The sequence below is a fragment of the Pungitius pungitius genome, chromosome 17, assembly GCF_949316345.1.
Source record: "Pungitius pungitius chromosome 17, fPunPun2.1, whole genome shotgun sequence".
In the NCBI taxonomy this organism is placed as follows: Eukaryota; Metazoa; Chordata; class Actinopteri; order Perciformes; family Gasterosteidae; genus Pungitius; species Pungitius pungitius.
Genome location: NC_084916.1, coordinates 18247278 through 18267360, shown reverse-complemented (window position 1 = coordinate 18267360; position 20083 = coordinate 18247278). Strand labels below are relative to the sequence as shown.

Sequence of the window (20083 nt, the reverse complement as noted above, 5' to 3'; positions counted from 1 at the left end):
CTCTACTTCTGTGTAGTGACCAGCAGGGGGCGACTCCTCTGCTCCCATAGACGTCTATGAGGAAATGACTCTACTTCTGTGTAGTGACCAGCAGGGGGCGACTCCTCTGCTCCCATAGACGTCTATGAGGAAATGACTCTACTTCTCTCTTGATTTATTCCCTCAGTAAACATTGTAAACATGAGTTTATGGTCTCAGTCTCTAGTTTCAAGTCTTCTTCAATGCAGCATGATGTTCATTTTGTGAATGATGGTCCATTTAGACTCAAACACACTGATTGACAGACTCATTCACAGAGTGTTTTCACTTCATGAAATCAAAGAGGACGAGAGGCCAAACTGATTCTTATGTTCAGTTCTTCTCTCTCAGGGTTCAGCTGGTTTGGGTCTAGGAGAGCAGGATGGTTTTGGGCAGCTAGAAGTGAGACCTTTATACATGTTCTTCCCCCACACTCCACACACATGCTTTGGGGTTAATGGTGACTCTAACTGGCTCGTAGGTGCATGGATGGAATGAGGTGTGTCTCCAGTGGACCCCGTCTCTGGCCCGATGTTAGCTGGGATGGACTGCAGCCCCCCCGAGACCCTCCAAGCACAAGAGGTGTAGAAGATGGCTGGATGTCCATTCTTTGTTAGTTTTACTTATCATACCATTTATTTCATACTCATCATCTATTTAAAATGCTTTGTTCTATCTTCATTCTGTGCATTATACTTTAGGATAACTTGATCATTGGATACTAATCAAAACATAAATAACAACATCAAAGAACTTTTCCCCCTCGTTTAGTTCTTTTTTTCTCTTTGTCTCTGTGAACAAGGAACAAACTTGGCAGTGAAGCAGAACTCCTCCCCCCTCACCCCCCCCCCCCTCACCCCCTCACCCCCCTCCGGCCCCCCTCCCCTTTTCTCCCTCTGCTGCTCATTCAGGTCTCAGTCGGTGATCTCGTCCCACTTCGTCCCACTTTGTCTCCACATTCATTCATTCATTCTCTGCTCATCATGTCCAGCTGGAGCCTCCTGTGTGTTTGTCTGAGTGGAGCCTCGCTGAGCCTCCTGCTGCCTGCTGGTGAGTCCTCACACTGTGTGTGTGTCTGTTACACTGTGTGTGTGTCTGTGTGTGTGAGTCCTCACACTGTGTGTGTGTCTGTTACACTGTGTGTGTGTCTGTGTGTGTGAGTCCTCACACTGTGTGTGTGTCTGTTACACTGTGTGTGTGTCTGTGTGTGTGAGTCCTCACACTGTGTGTATGTCTGTTACACTGTGTGTGTGTGTCTGAGTGGAGCCTCGCTGAGCCTCCTGCTGCCTGCTGGTGAGTCCTCACACTGTGTGTGTGTCTGTTACACTGTGTGTGTGTCTGTGTGTGTGAGTCCTCACACTGTGTGTGTGTCTGTGTGTGTGAGTCCTCACACTGTGTGTGTGTCTGTTACACTGTGTGTGTGTCTGTGTGTGTGAGTCCTCACGCTGTGTGTGTGTCTGTTACACTGTGTGTGTGTCTGTGTGTGTGAGTCCTCACACTGTGTGTGTGTCTGTTACACTGTGTGTGTGTCTGTGTGTGTGAGTCCTCACGCTGTGTGTGTGTCTGTTACACTGTGTGTGTGTCTGTGTGTGTGAGTCCTCACACTGTGTGTGTGTCTGTGTGTGTGAGTCCTCACACTGTGTGTGTGTCTGTTACACTGTGTGTGTGTGTGTGTGGATCTGTTACACTGTGTGTGTGTCTGTGTGTGTGTGTCTTTGTTACTGTGTGTGCGTTGCAGCTTTTTTCACTTCCTGTTTAGTGAAAGTCTAAATAAATGTAAGTGTTTAACTGTCACTTGTGTACTCAAGCAGCTAGTTAGCTTAGCATAAAAGCAGGACACGCTAGTTAGCTTAGCATAAAAGCAGGACACGCTAGTTAGCTTAGCATAAAGGCAGCACATAGTAAACCGTGTGTAGTTTCTACACTGCAGGCTGCATGCTGTTCAGCATTGAATCGATCAATCGATCCGTTTAAAGGAAGGAGGGATCAATCAGGGAAACTTTCCTGTTTCTCTGGTTTCAGCATCATCAATAAATGAATCAGAGAAACCACCAATCAATACGCAGCAGCTTTGATGACTTTCACGACTCCTGTCAGTCAGATTATTACATTAGAATCAGAACTAAAAAAGAACAATTAAAAGAGAAAGAAGAAGTTAAATTAAAAAGAAAGTGAAGAACCGTAAAAAAAAAGAATAGAAGAAAAAGTAAAGTGGAGAAAGATCAATGAAAGAAGGAGAGGAAGAAAGTTGACAATAAAATAAATACACTTCAAATTGAAAGGAGAAAAAGAAGGAGGAAAGAAGTCAAGGGTTCTCCACAGAATATCATCACAGCTGGTTTCTGTAAAGTTTGTTTGGGAATCATGTGACTCCCAAAAGAGGCCGCCTTCCTCCTCCCCTTCTCTCCTTTCCTCCTCCCCTTCTCTCCTTTCCTCCTCCCCTTCTCTCCTTTACTCTCATTCCGCCTTCCTCCTCCCCTTCTCTCCTTTCCTCCTCCCCTTCTCTCCTTTACTCTCATTCCTTCTTCCTCCTCCCCCCTTAACTTTCATTCTTTATTTTGGTCCCTCATATTTTTGACTTACACTTCCTTTCCTTACCTCCATCTTTCTCCATCATCTCCATGTGTGTGTGTGTGTGTGTGTTTGTGTGTGTGTGTGTGTGTGTGTGTGTGTGTAATCATCGTATCACCTGGTTTTAATTTCCTCCTCCTGCCTCGTTGGGATGAATCTCTTGATTGACAGAATGTTAGTGATGTCACTTCCTGTCAACAGTTAACAGTTAACAGACACCCCCTCAGTTCCCATCAACCCCTGTGTGTGTGTCTGTGTGTTTCTGTGTGCGTCTGTGTGTAATGCCATGTTAAAAAGCTTAGTGCTAACATGTAGCGCACATGTTAGCACTCAAAGGTTAAATTAAGGCGCTGGCACAGATCTCATTTGACAGATTATAACAGATCAACCTCATTTAATGTGTGTGTGTGTGTGTGTCACGTGTGTGTGTGTGTGTGTGTGTGTCACGTGTGTGAGGCACTACACTGACGTACTTTCACTGGGGGGTCATGTGATCAGGATTAAAACAACAAGGACATAATGATTTCAGTCTTTAATGTTTTGAGAGCCGCACAACTTCTGCTGGGAAACACACATAGAGACACACACAGACACACATAGAGACACACATAGAGACACATAGAGACACACATAGAGACACACAGAGACACACACAGAGACACACACAGACACACATAGAGACACACATAGAGACACATAGAGACACACATAGAGACACACAGAGACACACACAGAGACACACACAGAGACACACACAGAGACACACATAGAGACACACACAGAGACACACATAGAGACACACACAGAGACACACATAGAGACACACAGAGACACACATGAGACACGCATAGAGACACACATGAGACACACATGACACACATGAGACACATAGACATACATAGAGACACACATAGACACACATAGAGACACACATAGACACACATAGAGACACACATAGAGACACACACAGAGACACACAGAGACACACACAGAGACAGACACACATAGACACACATAGAGACACACATAGAGACACACATAGACACACATAGAGACACACACAGAGACAGACACACATAGACACACATAGAGACACACATGAGACACACATAGACACGCATAGAGACACAGACAGAGACACAGACAGAGACACACATAGAGACACACATGAGACACACATAGACACATAGAGACACACATAGAGACACACACAGAGACACACAGAGACAGACACACATAGAGACACAGACAGAGACACACATAGAGACACAGACAGAGACACACATAGAGACACACATAGAGACACAGACAGAGACACACATAGAGACACACATAGAGACACAGACAGAGACACAGACAGAGACACACATAGAGACACACATAGAGACACAGACAGAGACACACATAGAGACACACATAGAGACACACATGAGACACACATAGACACATAGAGACACACATAGAGACACACACAGAGACAGACACACATAGAGACACAGACAGAGACACACATAGAGACACACATAGAGACACACATAGAGACACAGACAGAGACACAGACAGAGACACACATAGAGACACAGACAGAGACACAGACAGAGACACACATAGAGACACACATAGAGACACAGACAGAGACACAGACAGAGACACACATAGAGACACACACAGAGACACACACAGAGACACACATGAGACTTGTGTGTCTTTCCCACCCAGTGAAACCTCTCCAGAGTCCTTCATGTCCCTGGAGAGGCCTCTTGAGAAGATTTGTGTCTCGTGTGGGGAGTGGAGGACGGAATCCAGCATCAGAAGGCTGTCGAGACACAGGAAGGTTAAGTGTCTCTTCTGAAGTGTCTCACAGGAGGACACTTTCAGACTGAGTAGACGGGTTTGAGTGGTGTTTGTCCCCTCTGATGCCAGATGTTTGCGGCCAGAGTGGAACATGAAGGGAGTGGAGATGGAGGAATACATCGACATGGAAAGGGCACCAGTAAGACGGGAGGTGGAGGCTCCACCAGCAGGAGGTCTTCAGACTGTCCGTGTCTCCGTGTCCACAGGTCCCAGTGGAACGGCGTTAAGGAGAGACGTAACTGATGGAAATGACTCTTGTTCTTTCAGGGGTCCAGGCTCAGTACTATGACGTCACTCCTCCCGACTACGGCGACTACAACGTCACCTTCGAGTACAGCTTCTACAGTAAGTCCCATAAAACGGGTCCGTGCTCCTCACCAGGACACACCGCTGTTCTTCTAAGGGTTTGTTGCCGTGGTGCGCTCAGGTAACACCAGCAGCGAGGACTTGGATCAGTTTAGCGAGCGATTCATAGACGGAGAGGAGGACAAAGGAGGGCGGCGGGAGGAGCAGGACGTGACTGTTACCATAACAACCACCCGAGGAACCACGGAGCGGGGCGGAGTCAATGTTCTAAACGCCGCATCACTTCCTGTTCCTCTGGTAAGATCATGGGTTTAACCTGTGGCAGACTAAAGGTTAGATGAAGTCTAACATCAGTTTAACCAACAATCAGTGTGCTGAGGATGGAGACTCAAACAGCTCCATCACCTGCAACCACAGGGACACCTGGGACACCTGGGACACCTGGGACATGGCGGGAGGAGGGGGGTCACCCCTTTGTTAGATTTAAATGAAATGGATTTAAATTAACCCAAAGTAAATTCACAGTTTAACCAAGTTAAAGCCAAAGTTACATCAAGCTAAGAAGTTTGTGTTGATGTGACTCATGTGATCAGCTGACGATGCGTTCTCTGTCGGTAGGAAATCAGGACGCTTCTCTGGACTCTAGTGACCCTGATCAGCCTACAACACACACTATGAGAAGGACACGCACACAGGTGAGACACACTGAGGGAAGGACACACACAGAGTTCTCTTTGTTGTGTCACCTCTCAGAAGTAGATACATAAAACACACACATGGAGGTATAGACGTGTGTGTGTCTTTTATCCCACGCTGCAGATAAACTTAATGTCATGAATAATTAGCGATAAACGAGCTGCTTCTCTGACGCTTTGAAAGGTCGAGATACTCGTAGCGCTCAAACCTGTTCTGAGTCAGAACCAATCACTCGCTGACATTTTGAGTCACATGTCAGATAACAAAGGTCGTTGTTCTGTTTCCTGCAGAACACTAAATGTTATAAAGCAGAGCCCGGATCAGTTCTATGATTAATGCAACAACCTAATTCACTTTAAATGAGATTAATATAACACAAAACAAATGTCTCGTCTCTGATCTTTTACTGTAATGTTGGGAAGATTCAGTCTGAGAGCCAGAACAACCTAATTCATCTGATGTAGATAAGCTGTTTGGATCTTTCTGAACATTTAATACTTCTACGATGTTCCCATGAACTTTAAAGAAGAACCGTTTCTGACTGTTCTAATGACCTTTGGAAAACTTTTGAACCCTTATTTATGTTTTGAGATTGATGTGATTGTTTCATTGATTTGTTGCTTTGTAGCTTTGTAGCTGACGTCTGATCTGTTTACCTGGGGTGGGAGGGGTCTCGACCTCTGACCTCCGGGGAGAGGAACACCGTGTCCCCTGGTGTGGGTTCACTGCCACTCACAGAGCAACACTTTGAGATTTTATATGTACATATGGAGGATAATCAATATAAGTCAAATATGAAGCCTTATTAAAGGTTCAACAGTTGAATGAGAGCCAATCAAAATCAGACTAATGAAGCAGAAACATAGAATACAATCGTCAAATACATGTTACATACATTTAATTTTCCATGATTTAGAAAAAGTAAAGGATTGATGGATTTTGTTCCTTCTGGACATCACACATAATGTTTGAATCTTTCACTGTTAACGTTGTTTTCACTGATAACGTTGTTTTCACTGTTAACGTTATTTTCACTGTTAACGTTGTTTTCACTGTTAACGTTGTTTTCACTGATAACGTTGTTTTCACTGTTAACGTTTTCACTGATAACGTTGTTTTCACTGTTAACGTTGTTTTCACTGATAACGTTGTTTTCACTGATAACGTTGTTTTCACTGTTAACATTGTTTTCACTGATAACGTTGTTTTCATGTTAACGTTGTTTTCACTGTTAACGTTGTTTTCACTGTTAACGTTGTTTTCACTGTTAACCTTATTTTCACTGTTAACATTGTTTTCACTGATAACATTGTTTTCACTGATAACGTTGTTTTCACTGTTAACATTGTTTTCACTGATAACGTTGTTTTCATGTTAACGTTGTTTTCACTGTTAACGTTGTTTTCACTGTTAACCTTGTTTTCACTGTTAACGTTGTTTTCACTGATAACGTTTTCACTCGTTGTTTTCACTGATAACGTTGTTTTCACTGTTAACATTGTTTTCACTGATAACGTTGTTTTCATGTTAACGTTGTTTTCACTGTTAACGTTGTTTTCACTGATAACGTTGTTTTCACTGTTAACATTGTTTTCACTGATAACGTTGTTTTCACTGTTAACGTTATTTTCACTGTTAACGTTGTTTTCACTGATAACATTGTTTTCACTGTTAACATTGTTTTCACTCATAACGTTGTTTTCACTGTTAACATTGTTTTCACTGATAACGTTGTTTTCACTGATAACGTTGTTTTCACTGATAACGTTGTTTTCACTGTTAACATTGTTTTCACTGATAACGTTGTTTTCATGTTAACGTTGTTTTCACTGTTAACATTGTTTTCACTGATAACGTTGTTTTCACTGTTAACGTTATTTTCACTGTTAACGTTGTTTTCACTGATAACGTTGTTTTCACTGTTAACATTGTTTTCACTCATAACGTTGTTTTCACTGTTAACGTTATTTTCACTGTTAACGTTATTTTCACTGTTAACGTTGTTTTCACTGTTAACGTTTTCACTGTTAACATTGTTTTCACTGATAACGTTGTTTTCACTGATAACGTTGTTTTCACTGTTAACATTGTTTTCACTGATAACGTTGTTTTCATGTTAACGTTGTTTTCACTGTTAACATTGTTTTCACTGATAACGTTGTTTTCACTGTTAACGTTATTTTCACTGTTAACATTGTTTTCACTGATAACGTTATTTTCACTGTTAACATTGTTTTCACTGATAACATTGTTTTCACTGATAACGTTGTTTTCACTGTTAACATTGTTTTCACTGATAACGTTGTTTTCATGTTAACGTTGTTTTCACTGTTAACATTGTTTTCACTGATAACGTTGTTTTAACTGTTAACGTTATTTTCACTGTTAACGTTGTTTTCACTGATAACGTTTTCACTCGTTGTTTTCACTGATAACGTTGTTTTCACTGTTAACATTGTTTTCACTGATAACGTTGTTTTCACTGTTAACGTTATTTTCACTGTTAACGTTGTTTTCACTGATAACGTTGTTTTTACTGTTAACATTGTTTTCACTCATAACGTTGTTTTCACTGATAACGTTGTTTTTACTGTTAACATTGTTTTCACTGATAACGTTGTTTTCACTGTTAACGTTATTTTCACTGTTAACATTGTTTTCACTGATAACGTTATTTTCACTGTTAACATTGTTTTCACTGATAACGTTGTTTTCACTGTTAACATTGTTTTCACTGATAACGTTGTTTTCATGTTAACGTTGTTTTCACTGTTAACATTGTTTTCACTGATAACGTTGTTTTAACTGTTAACGTTATTTTCACTGTTAACCTTGTTTTCACTGTTAACGTTGTTTTCACTGATATCGTTTTCACTCGTTGTTTTCACTGATAACGTTGTTTTCACTGTTAACGTTATTTTCACTGTTAACGTTGTTTTCATGTTAACATTGTTTTCACTGATAACGTTGTTTTCATGTTAACGTTGTTTTCACTGTTAACATTGTTTTCACTGATAACGTTGTTTTCACTGATAACGTTGTTTTCACTGTTAACATTGTTTTCACTCATAACGTTGTTTTCACTGTTAACGTTATTTTCACTGTTAACGTTATTTTCACTGTTAACGTTGTTTTCACTGTTAACGTTTTCACTGTTAACATTGTTTTCACTGATAACGTTGTTTTCACTGATAACGTTGTTTTCACTGTTAACATTGTTTTCACTGATAACGTTGTTTTCATGTTAACGTTGTTTTCACTGTTAACATTGTTTTCACTGATAACGTTGTTTTCACTGTTAACGTTATTTTCACTGTTAACATTGTTTTCACTGATAACGTTATTTTCACTGTTAACATTGTTTTCACTGATAACATTGTTTTCACTGATAACATTGTTTTCACTGATAACGTTGTTTTCATGTTAACGTTGTTTTCACTGTTAACATTGTTTTCACTGATAACGTTGTTTTAACTGTTAACGTTATTTTCACTGTTAACGTTGTTTTCACTGATAACGTTTTCACTCGTTGTTTTCACTGATAACGTTGTTTTCACTGTTAACATTGTTTTCACTGATAACGTTGTTTTCACTGTTAACGTTATTTTCACTGTTAACGTTGTTTTCACTGATAACGTTGTTTTTACTGTTAACATTGTTTTCACTCATAACGTTGTTTTCACTGATAACGTTGTTTTTACTGTTAACATTGTTTTCACTGATAACGTTGTTTTCACTGTTAACGTTATTTTCACTGTTAACATTGTTTTCACTGATAACGTTATTTTCACTGTTAACATTGTTTTCACTGATAACGTTGTTTTCACTGATAACGTTGTTTTAACTGTTAACGTTATTTTCACTGTTAACGTTGTTTTCACTGATAACGTTTTCACTCGTTGTTTTCACTGATAACGTTGTTTTCACTGTTAACATTGTTTTCACTGATAACGTTGTTTTCACTGTTAACGTTATTTTCACTGTTAACGTTGTTTTCACTGATAACGTTGTTTTTACTGTTAACATTGTTTTCACTCATAACGTTGTTTTCACTGATAACGTTGTTTTTACTGTTAACATTGTTTTCACTGATAACGTTGTTTTCACTGTTAACGTTATTTTCACTGTTAACATTGTTTTCACTGATAACGTTATTTTCACTGTTAACATTGTTTTCACTGATAACGTTGTTTTCACTGTTAACATTGTTTTCACTGATAACGTTGTTTTCATGTTAACGTTGTTTTCACTGTTAACATTGTTTTCACTGATAACGTTGTTTTAACTGTTAACGTTATTTTCACTGTTAACCTTGTTTTCACTGTTAACGTTGTTTTCACTGATATCGTTTTCACTCGTTGTTTTCACTGATAACGTTGTTTTCACTGTTAACGTTATTTTCACTGTTAACGTTGTTTTCATGTTAACATTGTTTTCACTGATAACGTTGTTTTCATGTTAACGTTGTTTTCACTGTTAACATTGTTTTCACTGATAACGTTGTTTTCACTGTTAACGTTATTTTCACTGTTAACGTTGTTTTCACTGATAACGTTGTTTTCACTGTTAACATTGTTTTCACTCATAACGTTGTTTTCACTGTTAACGTTATTTTCACTGTTAACGTTATTTTCACTGTTAACGTTGTTTTCACTGTTAACGTTTTCACTGTTAACATTGTTTTCACTGATAACGTTGTTTTCACTGATAACGTTGTTTTCACTGTTAACATTGTTTTCACTGATAACGTTGTTTTCATGTTAACGTTGTTTTCACTGTTAACATTGTTTTCACTGATAACGTTGTTTTCACTGTTAACATTGTTTTCACTGATAACGTTATTTTCACTGTTAACATTGTTTTCACTGATAACATTGTTTTCACTGATAACATTGTTTTCACTGATAACGTTGTTTTCATGTTAACGTTGTTTTCACTGTTAACATTGTTTTCACTGATAACGTTGTTTTAACTGTTAACGTTATTTTCACTGTTAACGTTGTTTTCACTGATAACGTTTTCACTCGTTGTTTTCACTGATAACGTTGTTTTCACTGTTAACATTGTTTTCACTGATAACGTTGTTTTCACTGTTAACGTTATTTTCACTGTTAACGTTGTTTTCACTGATAACGTTGTTTTTACTGTTAACATTGTTTTCACTCATAACGTTGTTTTCACTGATAACGTTGTTTTTACTGTTAACATTGTTTTCACTGATAACGTTGTTTTCACTGTTAACGTTATTTTCACTGTTAACATTGTTTTCACTGATAACGTTATTTTCACTGTTAACATTGTTTTCACTGATAACGTTGTTTTCACTGATAACGTTGTTTTCACTGTTAACATTGTTTTCACTGATAACGTTGTTTTCATGTTAACGTTGTTTTCACTGTTAACATTGTTTTCACTGATAACGTTGTTTTAACTGTTAACGTTATTTTCACTGTTAACCTTGTTTTCACTGTTAACGTTGTTTTCACTGATATCGTTTTCACTCGTTGTTTTCACTGATAACGTTGTTTTCACTGTTAACGTTATTTTCACTGTTAACGTTGTTTTCACTGTTAACATTGTTTTCACTCATAACGTTGTTTTCACTGTTAACGTTATTTTCACTGTTAACGTTGTTTTCACTGATAACGTTGTTTTCACTGTTAACATTGTTTTCACTCATAACGTTGTTCCCATCCCAGTATGACAATGCAAAAATTACTTTGCAATTAAATATTTAACATTTATTCCAACAATTTAACATAATAAGGACATCTTATTCAAAAAATTCAATATATCAAATAATATATGTAACTATATATGAATATAACAATAATCTGAATATTATAACTACCATATCGTAACTATTATACATATCCAATATAAATATCATATAATAAATATATTATGTTTAAGCAATAAGGTACTTGAGGCTTGTCTTCAACAGTTCGGGGGTGTTGCTACGGCAACCCTCAAAATATGTTTTCAATAGTGTATGATTGCTCTTTCTGTTTTTCATATTCATCCCTACGTTTTGCTTGATTGTGAATCAAAGAGCAGCATTTTGTAAACAGACCTTCCTTTTGTTTGTATCTCTTATAGGTCGGTTCTGAAAGGAAAGAAGATGAACAACAGGTCTACAACTTCAGGGGGGGGGCAAAGCCAAGTGGTCCGCCTGTCTTTTTAATTCTTTTTTAATTGCACACTTTTTCACCGGGGGGAGGGAGTCATTTCAGGGGGTGGGGGCGCCCCCCTGTTTCAATGGTAGGTGAAACACTGAATAATTAGCTCAATAATAGCAACAAAGGCGTCTATGCTATTGAGTGATAAAAAGTTTAAAACATGTCTTCTGATGGACTAAAAACAAACAAGTCAACGAGGAATAGCTTTAACAATAATACACATATTCATTCACACCTGTTTTGGTTTAAAAAACATTGAGCAGCTTCATAATGTAAAAAGCAATTTTTGTACAGTTGTTGGTGTTTTGCAATAAAATGTCTGAAAAGTTATTGACGGCTTCTTATTGATGGTTACACACAAAGAATGTGTGTGTATCATCTTTTCCCGCCTCAGAGGAACTTTTTATGATTGCTGATACATTAATGTGTTCATCACTCTAAAGACGGATTTCGTTTAACAGACTTTATATAATAATAATAATAAAAGACGCTTTACAGACATTTACAATCATGATTTAAACCGATGATGTAGAAGAACACTTTGTTGATGAGTTGACTGTATTTTACTAACCTGAATGTGTGAGAACCCTCGGAGCTACTCGCTGGATCTCTTAACGTGACTCTTAGTATCTCGTGTTGGGCCTTGGGGCTCGTGCCTGTATTTCTGGCGCCGGATGGCGTGTGCGAGCTTTGATTGTGATCAGACGTGTCGGCTATCGAGCACGAATTCCGTCAGTGTCGCCCGCTCGCCGCGAGTGTTGACGGACGTCTATTTCTGTCCTCACAGCGGGAGCCACGCCTTCATTTCTTCACTCCGAAGCGGCCAATCAGAGATTCCCATTCTGGCGTGACATCAATTTGTTCGTTATCTTGGTCGACCTTCAAAGGCTTTGATTCTTCCAATATTTACACGCCCCCCCCCCCCCCCCCCCACCAGGTCTGATATGAAATGATAAAAACAACAGACACTTTGATTGACTCTCGGTGACGAGCAGGAGCAGGAACATGGAGCAGGACCCGACCAGAACCACCAACAAGTAGAGAGTTAAGACACGTTGTATCATCTAAGAAGTTACAACATTTGTGTCGAATTCAAAATGATATTTCTAATTTTTTCAGTTGCAGAAAATACAGAGACTAAAAGTGACTACAAAGGGCCCGACTAAGACTAGACATCCAGACAAAGAGAGCTGTGAGCGCTATGAATAAATAGGCCTGTGTAGGTCTGGACTGGTGGAGGACTTCACTAATCCAGCTTCGTCCCTGAGGTTTTTGTGCTTTCTCACGTTGCAGGTTTCTATGGATCATGGTTCTATCCTCCCTCCTGCCATGACCCTAATGACACCTGCTGCTGCTATCATCATCATCATCATCATCATCATCATTATATATATATATAGTTTCTGCAGTTACTGCATTGTAAGAAGAATTCCAAATAATGCAGGAAGTCATCCGATCGTCTCCACCTACTACTACATCACGCTAATGTTTAAAGTCACAAAACAGCAGCAAAAGACACAAAACGACTACAAAACAATTAACAAAAACTACACACATACAAAAAGAAGAGTAACAACAACAACTCCAAAGAGAAACTAAACGACTGGTCAGTACATACGGACTGCAGAGGTCTCTTGTCGTGGTGATCGTGGTAGAATCAATGTTTCATCTCAGAGGGATCATCAAAAAAAGGGGTCAGGGGTTCATCTGACCTTTGACCTTCAAACCCTGGTCAGCAGGGAGCCTCCATGTGTTTAACAATCACCAGCGTCATCCATCACAGGAGGAGGAGACTGTAGACACAACGGAGGAGAAGGGGGTGGAAGAGGGGGAGGGAGGAAGGAGGGAGAGGAGGAGGAAGACAAGGAAGGGAGGAGGAGGCAAGGAGAAAATGAGGGGTAGGAGAGGGAGGAAGGGAGGAGGGAGAGGAGGAGACTATAAATAAAGGAGGAGGAAGCACGACACAGTTTGATCTCAGCCACAAGCAGACACCACAGAAGAAGAAGTCTTCCATCGTCTCTGAAGCTTTTGATCGTGAGTCACTTTTTCTGCTCACTGACACCTCTGTAAGATGACATCACTTCCTGTGCTTTCATCCTTCAGGACCTCTCCGAACATCTGGCGATGGAGCGTGTGCGCACTGCCGTCTACCTGTCCGTCTGTCTGTCCCTGCTGACCTCGCTGTGCCAGGGTCAAAGGTCGGCCGACGCGGCACTCGGACTCACAACCGCAGAACTGGTGAGTAGTTTCATGATTATTATTATTTAGGCCAATATCCATATAATATATATTATATACATTATATCATATTATATACAGTATATATGTATATATAATATATCGTCCAAACCAAAACATGTCGAAAGATTTAACGTGACATTTAAAATCAGAAACGAATAAAAGTAATAATAAATAATAATAATAATACAATTCTGTGTGTGTGTGTGTTTTTGTATGTCTGTGTTTGTGTGTGTGTGTGTGTGTGTGTGTCTGTGTTTGTGTGTCTGTGTGTGTGTGTGTGTCTGTGTTTGTGTGTGTGTGTGTCTGTGTTTGTGTGTGTGTGTCTGTGTGTCTGTGTTTGTGTGTGTGTGTGTTTGTGTGTGTGTGTGTGTCTGTGTGTGTGTGTGTGTGTGTGTGTCTGTGTTTGTGTGTGTGTGTCTGTGTGTGTGTCTGTGTGTGTGTGTGTGTTTGTGTGTGTGTGTCTCTGTGTGTGTGTGTGTCTGTGTGTGTGTGTCTGTGTTTGTGTTTGTGTGTGTGTGTCTGTGTGTCTGTGTTTGTGTGTGTGTGTGTGTCTGTGTGTGTGTGTGTCTGTGTTTGTGTGCGTGTGTGTGTGTGTGTCTGTGTGTGTGTGTGTGTCTGTGTGTGTTTGTGTGTGTGTGTCTGTGTGTGTGTGTCTGTGTGTGTGTGTGTGTGTCTGTGTTTGTGTGTGTGTGTCTGTGTGTGTGTGTCTGTGTTTGTGTGTGTGTGTCTCTGTGTGTGTGTGTGTGTGTCTGTGTTTGTGTGTGTGTCTGTGTGTGTGTGTGTGTCTGTGTGTGTGTGTGTGTGTCTGTGTGTGTGCGCTCAGGCTGAAGCCCTGCAGGGCCTCCTGGATGAAGGTGACACCCGGCTCTCTATGGAGAAGAGAGCCAGCGTGATTCCGCGGGTGAGAACACGACTGACAGCTGTCAATCACTAATATTATTGTTAGTTTATTATTTCTTGTGTTTCCTGCTGATGATGTGACATTGTTAATGTGTGTTACTAACTGTGGTACATGTACAAGTACTATATTCAGTACTATATTGTACTTAGCATGACGTTAACCTCTCTGTCCCTCAGTGTGACGTTGGTGAGCGATGTGCCATGAAACATGGACCTCGAATCGGTCGCCTCTGTGACTGTCTGAGAGGAACGGCCTGCAACACCTTCTTCCTGCGCTGCTACTGAACACACACACACACACACACACACACACACACCTGGATGTCTGCATGTTTCTGTCGTTGTTTTTAAGTCTCAGATTAATTTATTTTTGTTAAATAAAAATTCTTTATAAAGCTGCTCGACTCAAACAACCTCATGATGTACAAGTACACCAACAGACACTACTTCATGTAGTATTAGTAGTAATAGTACACCAACAGACACTACTTCATGTAGTATTAGTAGTAATAGTACACCAGCAGACACTACTTCATGTAGTATTAGTAGTAATAGTACACCAACAGACACTACTTCATGTAGTATTAGTAGTAATAGTACACCAACAGACACTACTTCATGTAGTATTAGTAGTAATAGTACACCAACAGACACTACTTCATGTAGTATTAGTAGTAATAGTACACCAGCAGACACTACTTCATGTAGTATTAGTAGTAATAGTACACCAACAGACACTACTTCATGTAGTATTAGTAGTAATAGTACACCAGCAGACACTACTTCATGTAGTATTAGCAGTAATAGTACACCAACAGACACTACTTCATGTAGTATTAGTAGTAATAGTACACCAACAGACACTACTTCATGTAGTTTTAGTAGTAATAGTACACCAGCAGACACTACTTCATGTAGTATTAGTAGTAATAGTACACCAACAGACACTACTTCATGTAGTTTTAGTAGTAATAGTACACCAGCAGACACTACTTCATGTAGTATTAGTAGTAATAGTACACCAACAGACACTACTTCATGTAGTATTAGCAGTAATAGTACACCAACAGACACTACTTCATGTAGTATTAGTAGTAATAGTACACCAGCAGACACTACTTCATGTAGTATTAGCAGTAATAGTACACCAACAGACACTACTTCATGTAGTATTAGTAGTAATAGTACACCAACAGACACTACTTCATGTAGTTTTAGTAGTAATAGTACACCAGCAGACACTACTTCATGTAGTATTAGTAGTAATAGTACACCAACAGACACTACTTCATGTAGTATTAGCAGTAATAGTACACCAACAGACACTACTTCATGTAGTATTAGCAGTAATAGTACACCAACAGACACTACTTCATGTAGTATTAGTAGTAATAGTACACCAGCAGACACTACTTCATGTAGTATTAGCAGTAATAGTACACCAGCAGACACTACTTCATGTAGTATTAGTAGTAATAGTACACCAACAGACACTACTTCATGTAGTTTTAGTAGTAATAGTACACCAGCAGACACTACTTCATGTAGTATTAGTAGTAATAGTACACCAACAGACACTACTTCATGTAGTATTAGCAGTAATAGTACACCAACAGACACTACTTCATGTAGTATTAGTAGTAATAGTACACCAGCAGACACTACTTCATGTAGTATTAGCAGTAATAGTACACCAAGACACTACTTCATGTAGTATTAGTAGTAATAGTACACCAACAGACACTACTTCATGTAGTATTAGCAGTAATAGTACACCAACAGACACTACTTCATGTAGTATTAGTAGTAATAGTACACCAGCAGACACTACTTTGTGTAGTATTAGCAGTAATAGTGACTCAGATTACCTCCACAACAATTTATTTCCAGTTTTATTTTTGTGTAAAATATCAAAACTCAAGTCCGGTACAAAAAACAAACAAAACAGTATTAACAGACCAAACAAAAGGTCAAAGGTCATCCAGAGTTCATTGGTTCACGCATGTTAAATAAATGCTTGTGACAAAATCCAAATCAAACAATATAAAGTGTCTTTAATTCATAAGAACAGGAAGTGACTCCCGCACACGCCGTTCAAAAGGTAGAAGAAGAAGAAGAAGCCGATCAGTCGCTTATTACAGCAGCTCCTCCTCAGGGTGCTGCTCCACCTCCTCAGGGACCTCCAGCTCCTCCTCAGGGTGCTGCTCCACCTCCTCAGGGACCTCCATCATGTCAGGCTGCTCTACCTCCCTCTTCATTACCAGCTGTGGTGCTGGAGGAGGTTCGGGGGTCTCTGCAGGATGCAGCAGCGCCTCAGTCAAGGCTGCGATTATCGTCGCCGCCTCCCCTCGATCCTCCTGGAGGTTACACACCAACTCGAACGACCTGAGGAGTTGCCACGGCAACGCAGACCAGTGTCAATAGGGAACACACAGATTTATATACACACACACAATAAAAAGTGCGTACAATTTTGCAGGCATAGTATAAATAAATGTGTGTGTGTGTGAGTAAGGAGACCTGCGGAGGACATGCGTCTCAGAGTTCAGGGTGAAGGACACTTCACTGAGCCAACAGGCCAAAGTCAGAGCCAGCTGGTCCAGACCGAGACCTTCCAGACCTCCTTCAGATACCAGCTGAGTCCACCGGGCCTGATCAATACACCAGCACATTGGACAGGGTTAGGACAGGTGGGACAGACCCAGACGGGGGAGACAGACCCGGATAGGTGAGACAGGTACCTGCAGGAAGTCTCTGAGCACCGGCGTCACGCAGACGTCGAGCGGCTGCAGGCGGCAGCAGCAGCCTGGCGGGATGAAGGCGGCGCCGGACGCCTGAGAGGTCAAACTGTCCTTGAACTCGTCCGACAAATGACCACGATGGACGTCCACTACCAACACAGTGGCTCTGTTACACCGCAAGACCACATGGGGCCGCCACACCTGTAACAAGGTAAACATGAGTCGCAATCAACAGGAAGGAGACAAGCTGTCACCGGGGGGGTTTTCACAATAAGAGCGCGTCGCAGACCTTGTCGATCCAGGTGCGGAGACGTTCCTGGTCTGTGAAGCCTTCCTGTCGAGCCTCCAGCAGAACGTTGTCCGGAAACCCTTCAGGAACCGGCGAGGCCGCCCCACTGAAGAACAGCAGCGGGGGCAGGAAGGTGCCGTCGGACAGAGCGGAGAGGACGACGTCGAACACGGGGCGGTCCGCCAGCGAGCCGGACAGCCGGAGGGCCGAGGGGTTCTGGTTGGAGAACTGGTCCAGGTCAACAAAGATGGAGAACTCGTCCATGGAGCCCACACAGTGCAGAGGAACCCGTCTGGCCTGAATCTGAGGAACAATGGCAATAACACATCTTCACTGGGAAGAGACAGCATGTAGCATCTTTCCAACGGTCCTTGAACTCATCATGTGAGAAGAACACTTCGGTCGGAAAAGAGTAAAGTTCTGAGCTCCTCAGTGAAACTATGAGGTCATGAGCCCAGCAGTCACGTGACTATCATCAGAGAAGTATTAGTTTCCTCCGTGAGGTTAGCGACCGGCCTCATAGGAGGCTTACAAGCCCCCCCGATCAGAAAACGATTTATTGCAAAGTCTGTCGAGCCTCTGGTGGCAACACAACAAGCTAACATGATAAGGAGCTAACATGCTAACAAGCTAACACACTAACACGCTAAGGAGCTAACACGCTAACAAGCTAGCACGCTAACATGCTAAGGAGCTAACACGCTAACTCGCGGGTCAGTTTTGAGCAGGTTGGCCAGTGAGCAGCGGTTTGCGTAGCCGCGGTCCTTTTAGCGGTGGATGAATCAATGCGTTTACTTTGATTTACCGGGGTCCCGTCAGAATGTTTCTTAGTACCGTAATATGGATTTTTGGAAAAGTCAAACTACTTCCATATCTTCACTGTGGGAGTGATGCTTTGACCTTCTTAGTGAAGGAGCTCACCTGGGTGAGAAGGGACCGTGTGAAGTTGCGGCTGTTGTCCCTGATGCTCCTCGGTAGTCTTCCTCGTTGGTGTTTGTTGGCGGGCTGCAGGCCGAGCCCGTGTCTCAGCAGGAAGTCCACGGTCCAGCTGTAGCACTCCACCAGGGGGCTGTCCTCGCCCAGGGCGCTCCTCGCCGCCTGCAGCAGGACGCCTTCGCTCAGGCTTAGCTGCTGCTCGCGCTGAACCAACACCCACTGCGCCAGGCCCTGCGACCTCCAGCCCCACTTCCTGTCCGACAGGCAGCGCTCCTGCTGCCGAATCCACGAGCGCACCTCCAGAGGAGACGTCTGGCAGCCGAGGGAGGTCTGAGGGAGGCCGTGACACAGCGAGGAGAGGACCACGGCGAGCTGGGAGGCCGTCAAGGGGGCAACGGAGCCCTGATGGCATGACATCATCCGAGGTTAGTCGACACTCATGAGCTAAACAATAGAATATCTGAGATGAAAGTCGTTCAAATACGAGGAAGAAATAGAGATTAAAGTTAGGAAAAGAAAACTATCATCCAAAGCCATATAATAAAACATAACTAAATTAGATCTGAAAGGGATCTATAGTTCTATAGCCTAAGTAGCTGCTCACCTCGTTAGCTTGTGGGCGGGGCCCCAGGAACTTGATGGTCATGGCGGGGGGAGAGGAGAGGGGGGGGGGCGAGGTGAGGTGTCTGACGGACAGCAGGCTGGAGGTCTGACCGGAGGGGAGGAGGTGGATGGGGATGAAAGCTCCACCTCCCCACACACTGGGGGGGGGGGGGGCGAGGGGGGGGATAACAGTTAAAACTGACAGCCACTCTAACGCGTCACTGGCTGTGCAGGAAGTGAGGGAAAGACCAAAAGGAGACAGCAGAAGAAGAAGAGCTCTCAGCAGAGGTCGAGAGAAGAAGTGTTAAGAGGATTTTTATTTGTTAAAATGTTCCTGCACCAAAACATCTAAAGAAACACCACGTTAGCATGTAGCCCCTTCACAATAAAAGCCTTACAACCTGATCATTTGACTCATGATGGGCTTTTACTTTGAAGGAGCCAATGTTCAGTGAGTGCATCAGTTGAGTCTTTTATGGACATATCACGGATGACATAATTTATTGATGATAACATTCACCTGTCAGGTGGTTCTTGGTTCTGTGTCTCCCTTCCGTTGACATTCGGCTCTGAAACAACAAACACGGTTCAGTCCTCACGTTGAGACGTCCTTTACTGCAGGAACCGTACGGACATCGTGTGTGATACCATCATGTGTCCTCATGACGCAGCGATGTTCTGGGAACTCTGTCAGGTGATTGGCCATCACGTCTCCTCCACAGGTGGTAAATGTGCACGACACACACCTC

General features: G+C 41.8%; 2 protein-coding genes across 3 annotated transcripts; both read left to right on the top strand.

Moving 5' to 3' along the window:
- The first annotated feature begins 58 nt into the window (after positions 1-58).
- Positions 59-11954, top strand: si:ch211-191i18.2 (uncharacterized protein LOC564095 homolog). Of its 2 annotated transcripts, XM_062558472.1 has the most exons (6): positions 59-630; positions 930-1068; positions 4711-4788; positions 4871-5046; positions 5368-5444; positions 11545-11954. In XM_062558472.1, exons 1-5 carry the CDS (start codon positions 610-612, stop codon positions 5425-5427), a joined length of 474 nt encoding a protein of 157 aa, XP_062414456.1. In that variant the 5' UTR covers positions 59-609; the 3' UTR covers positions 5428-5444; positions 11545-11954. The 2 variants fall into 2 exon arrangements, 1 of the variants encoding a protein (XP_062414456.1); XR_009942611.1 differs by lacking the exons at positions 59-630; positions 930-1068 and adding an exon at positions 1263-1311.
- Positions 11955-13559: 1605 nt separating this feature from the next.
- On the top strand, positions 13560-15163 carry cart4 (cocaine- and amphetamine-regulated transcript 4). Its single transcript, XM_037474949.2, has 4 exons — positions 13560-13658; positions 13728-13862; positions 14689-14766; positions 14943-15163. The coding sequence occupies exons 2-4, from the start codon at positions 13749-13751 to the stop codon at positions 15048-15050; spliced, it is 300 nt and encodes a 99-aa protein (XP_037330846.1). The 5' UTR covers positions 13560-13658; positions 13728-13748; the 3' UTR covers positions 15051-15163.
- Positions 15164-20083: the final 4920 nt, after the last annotated feature.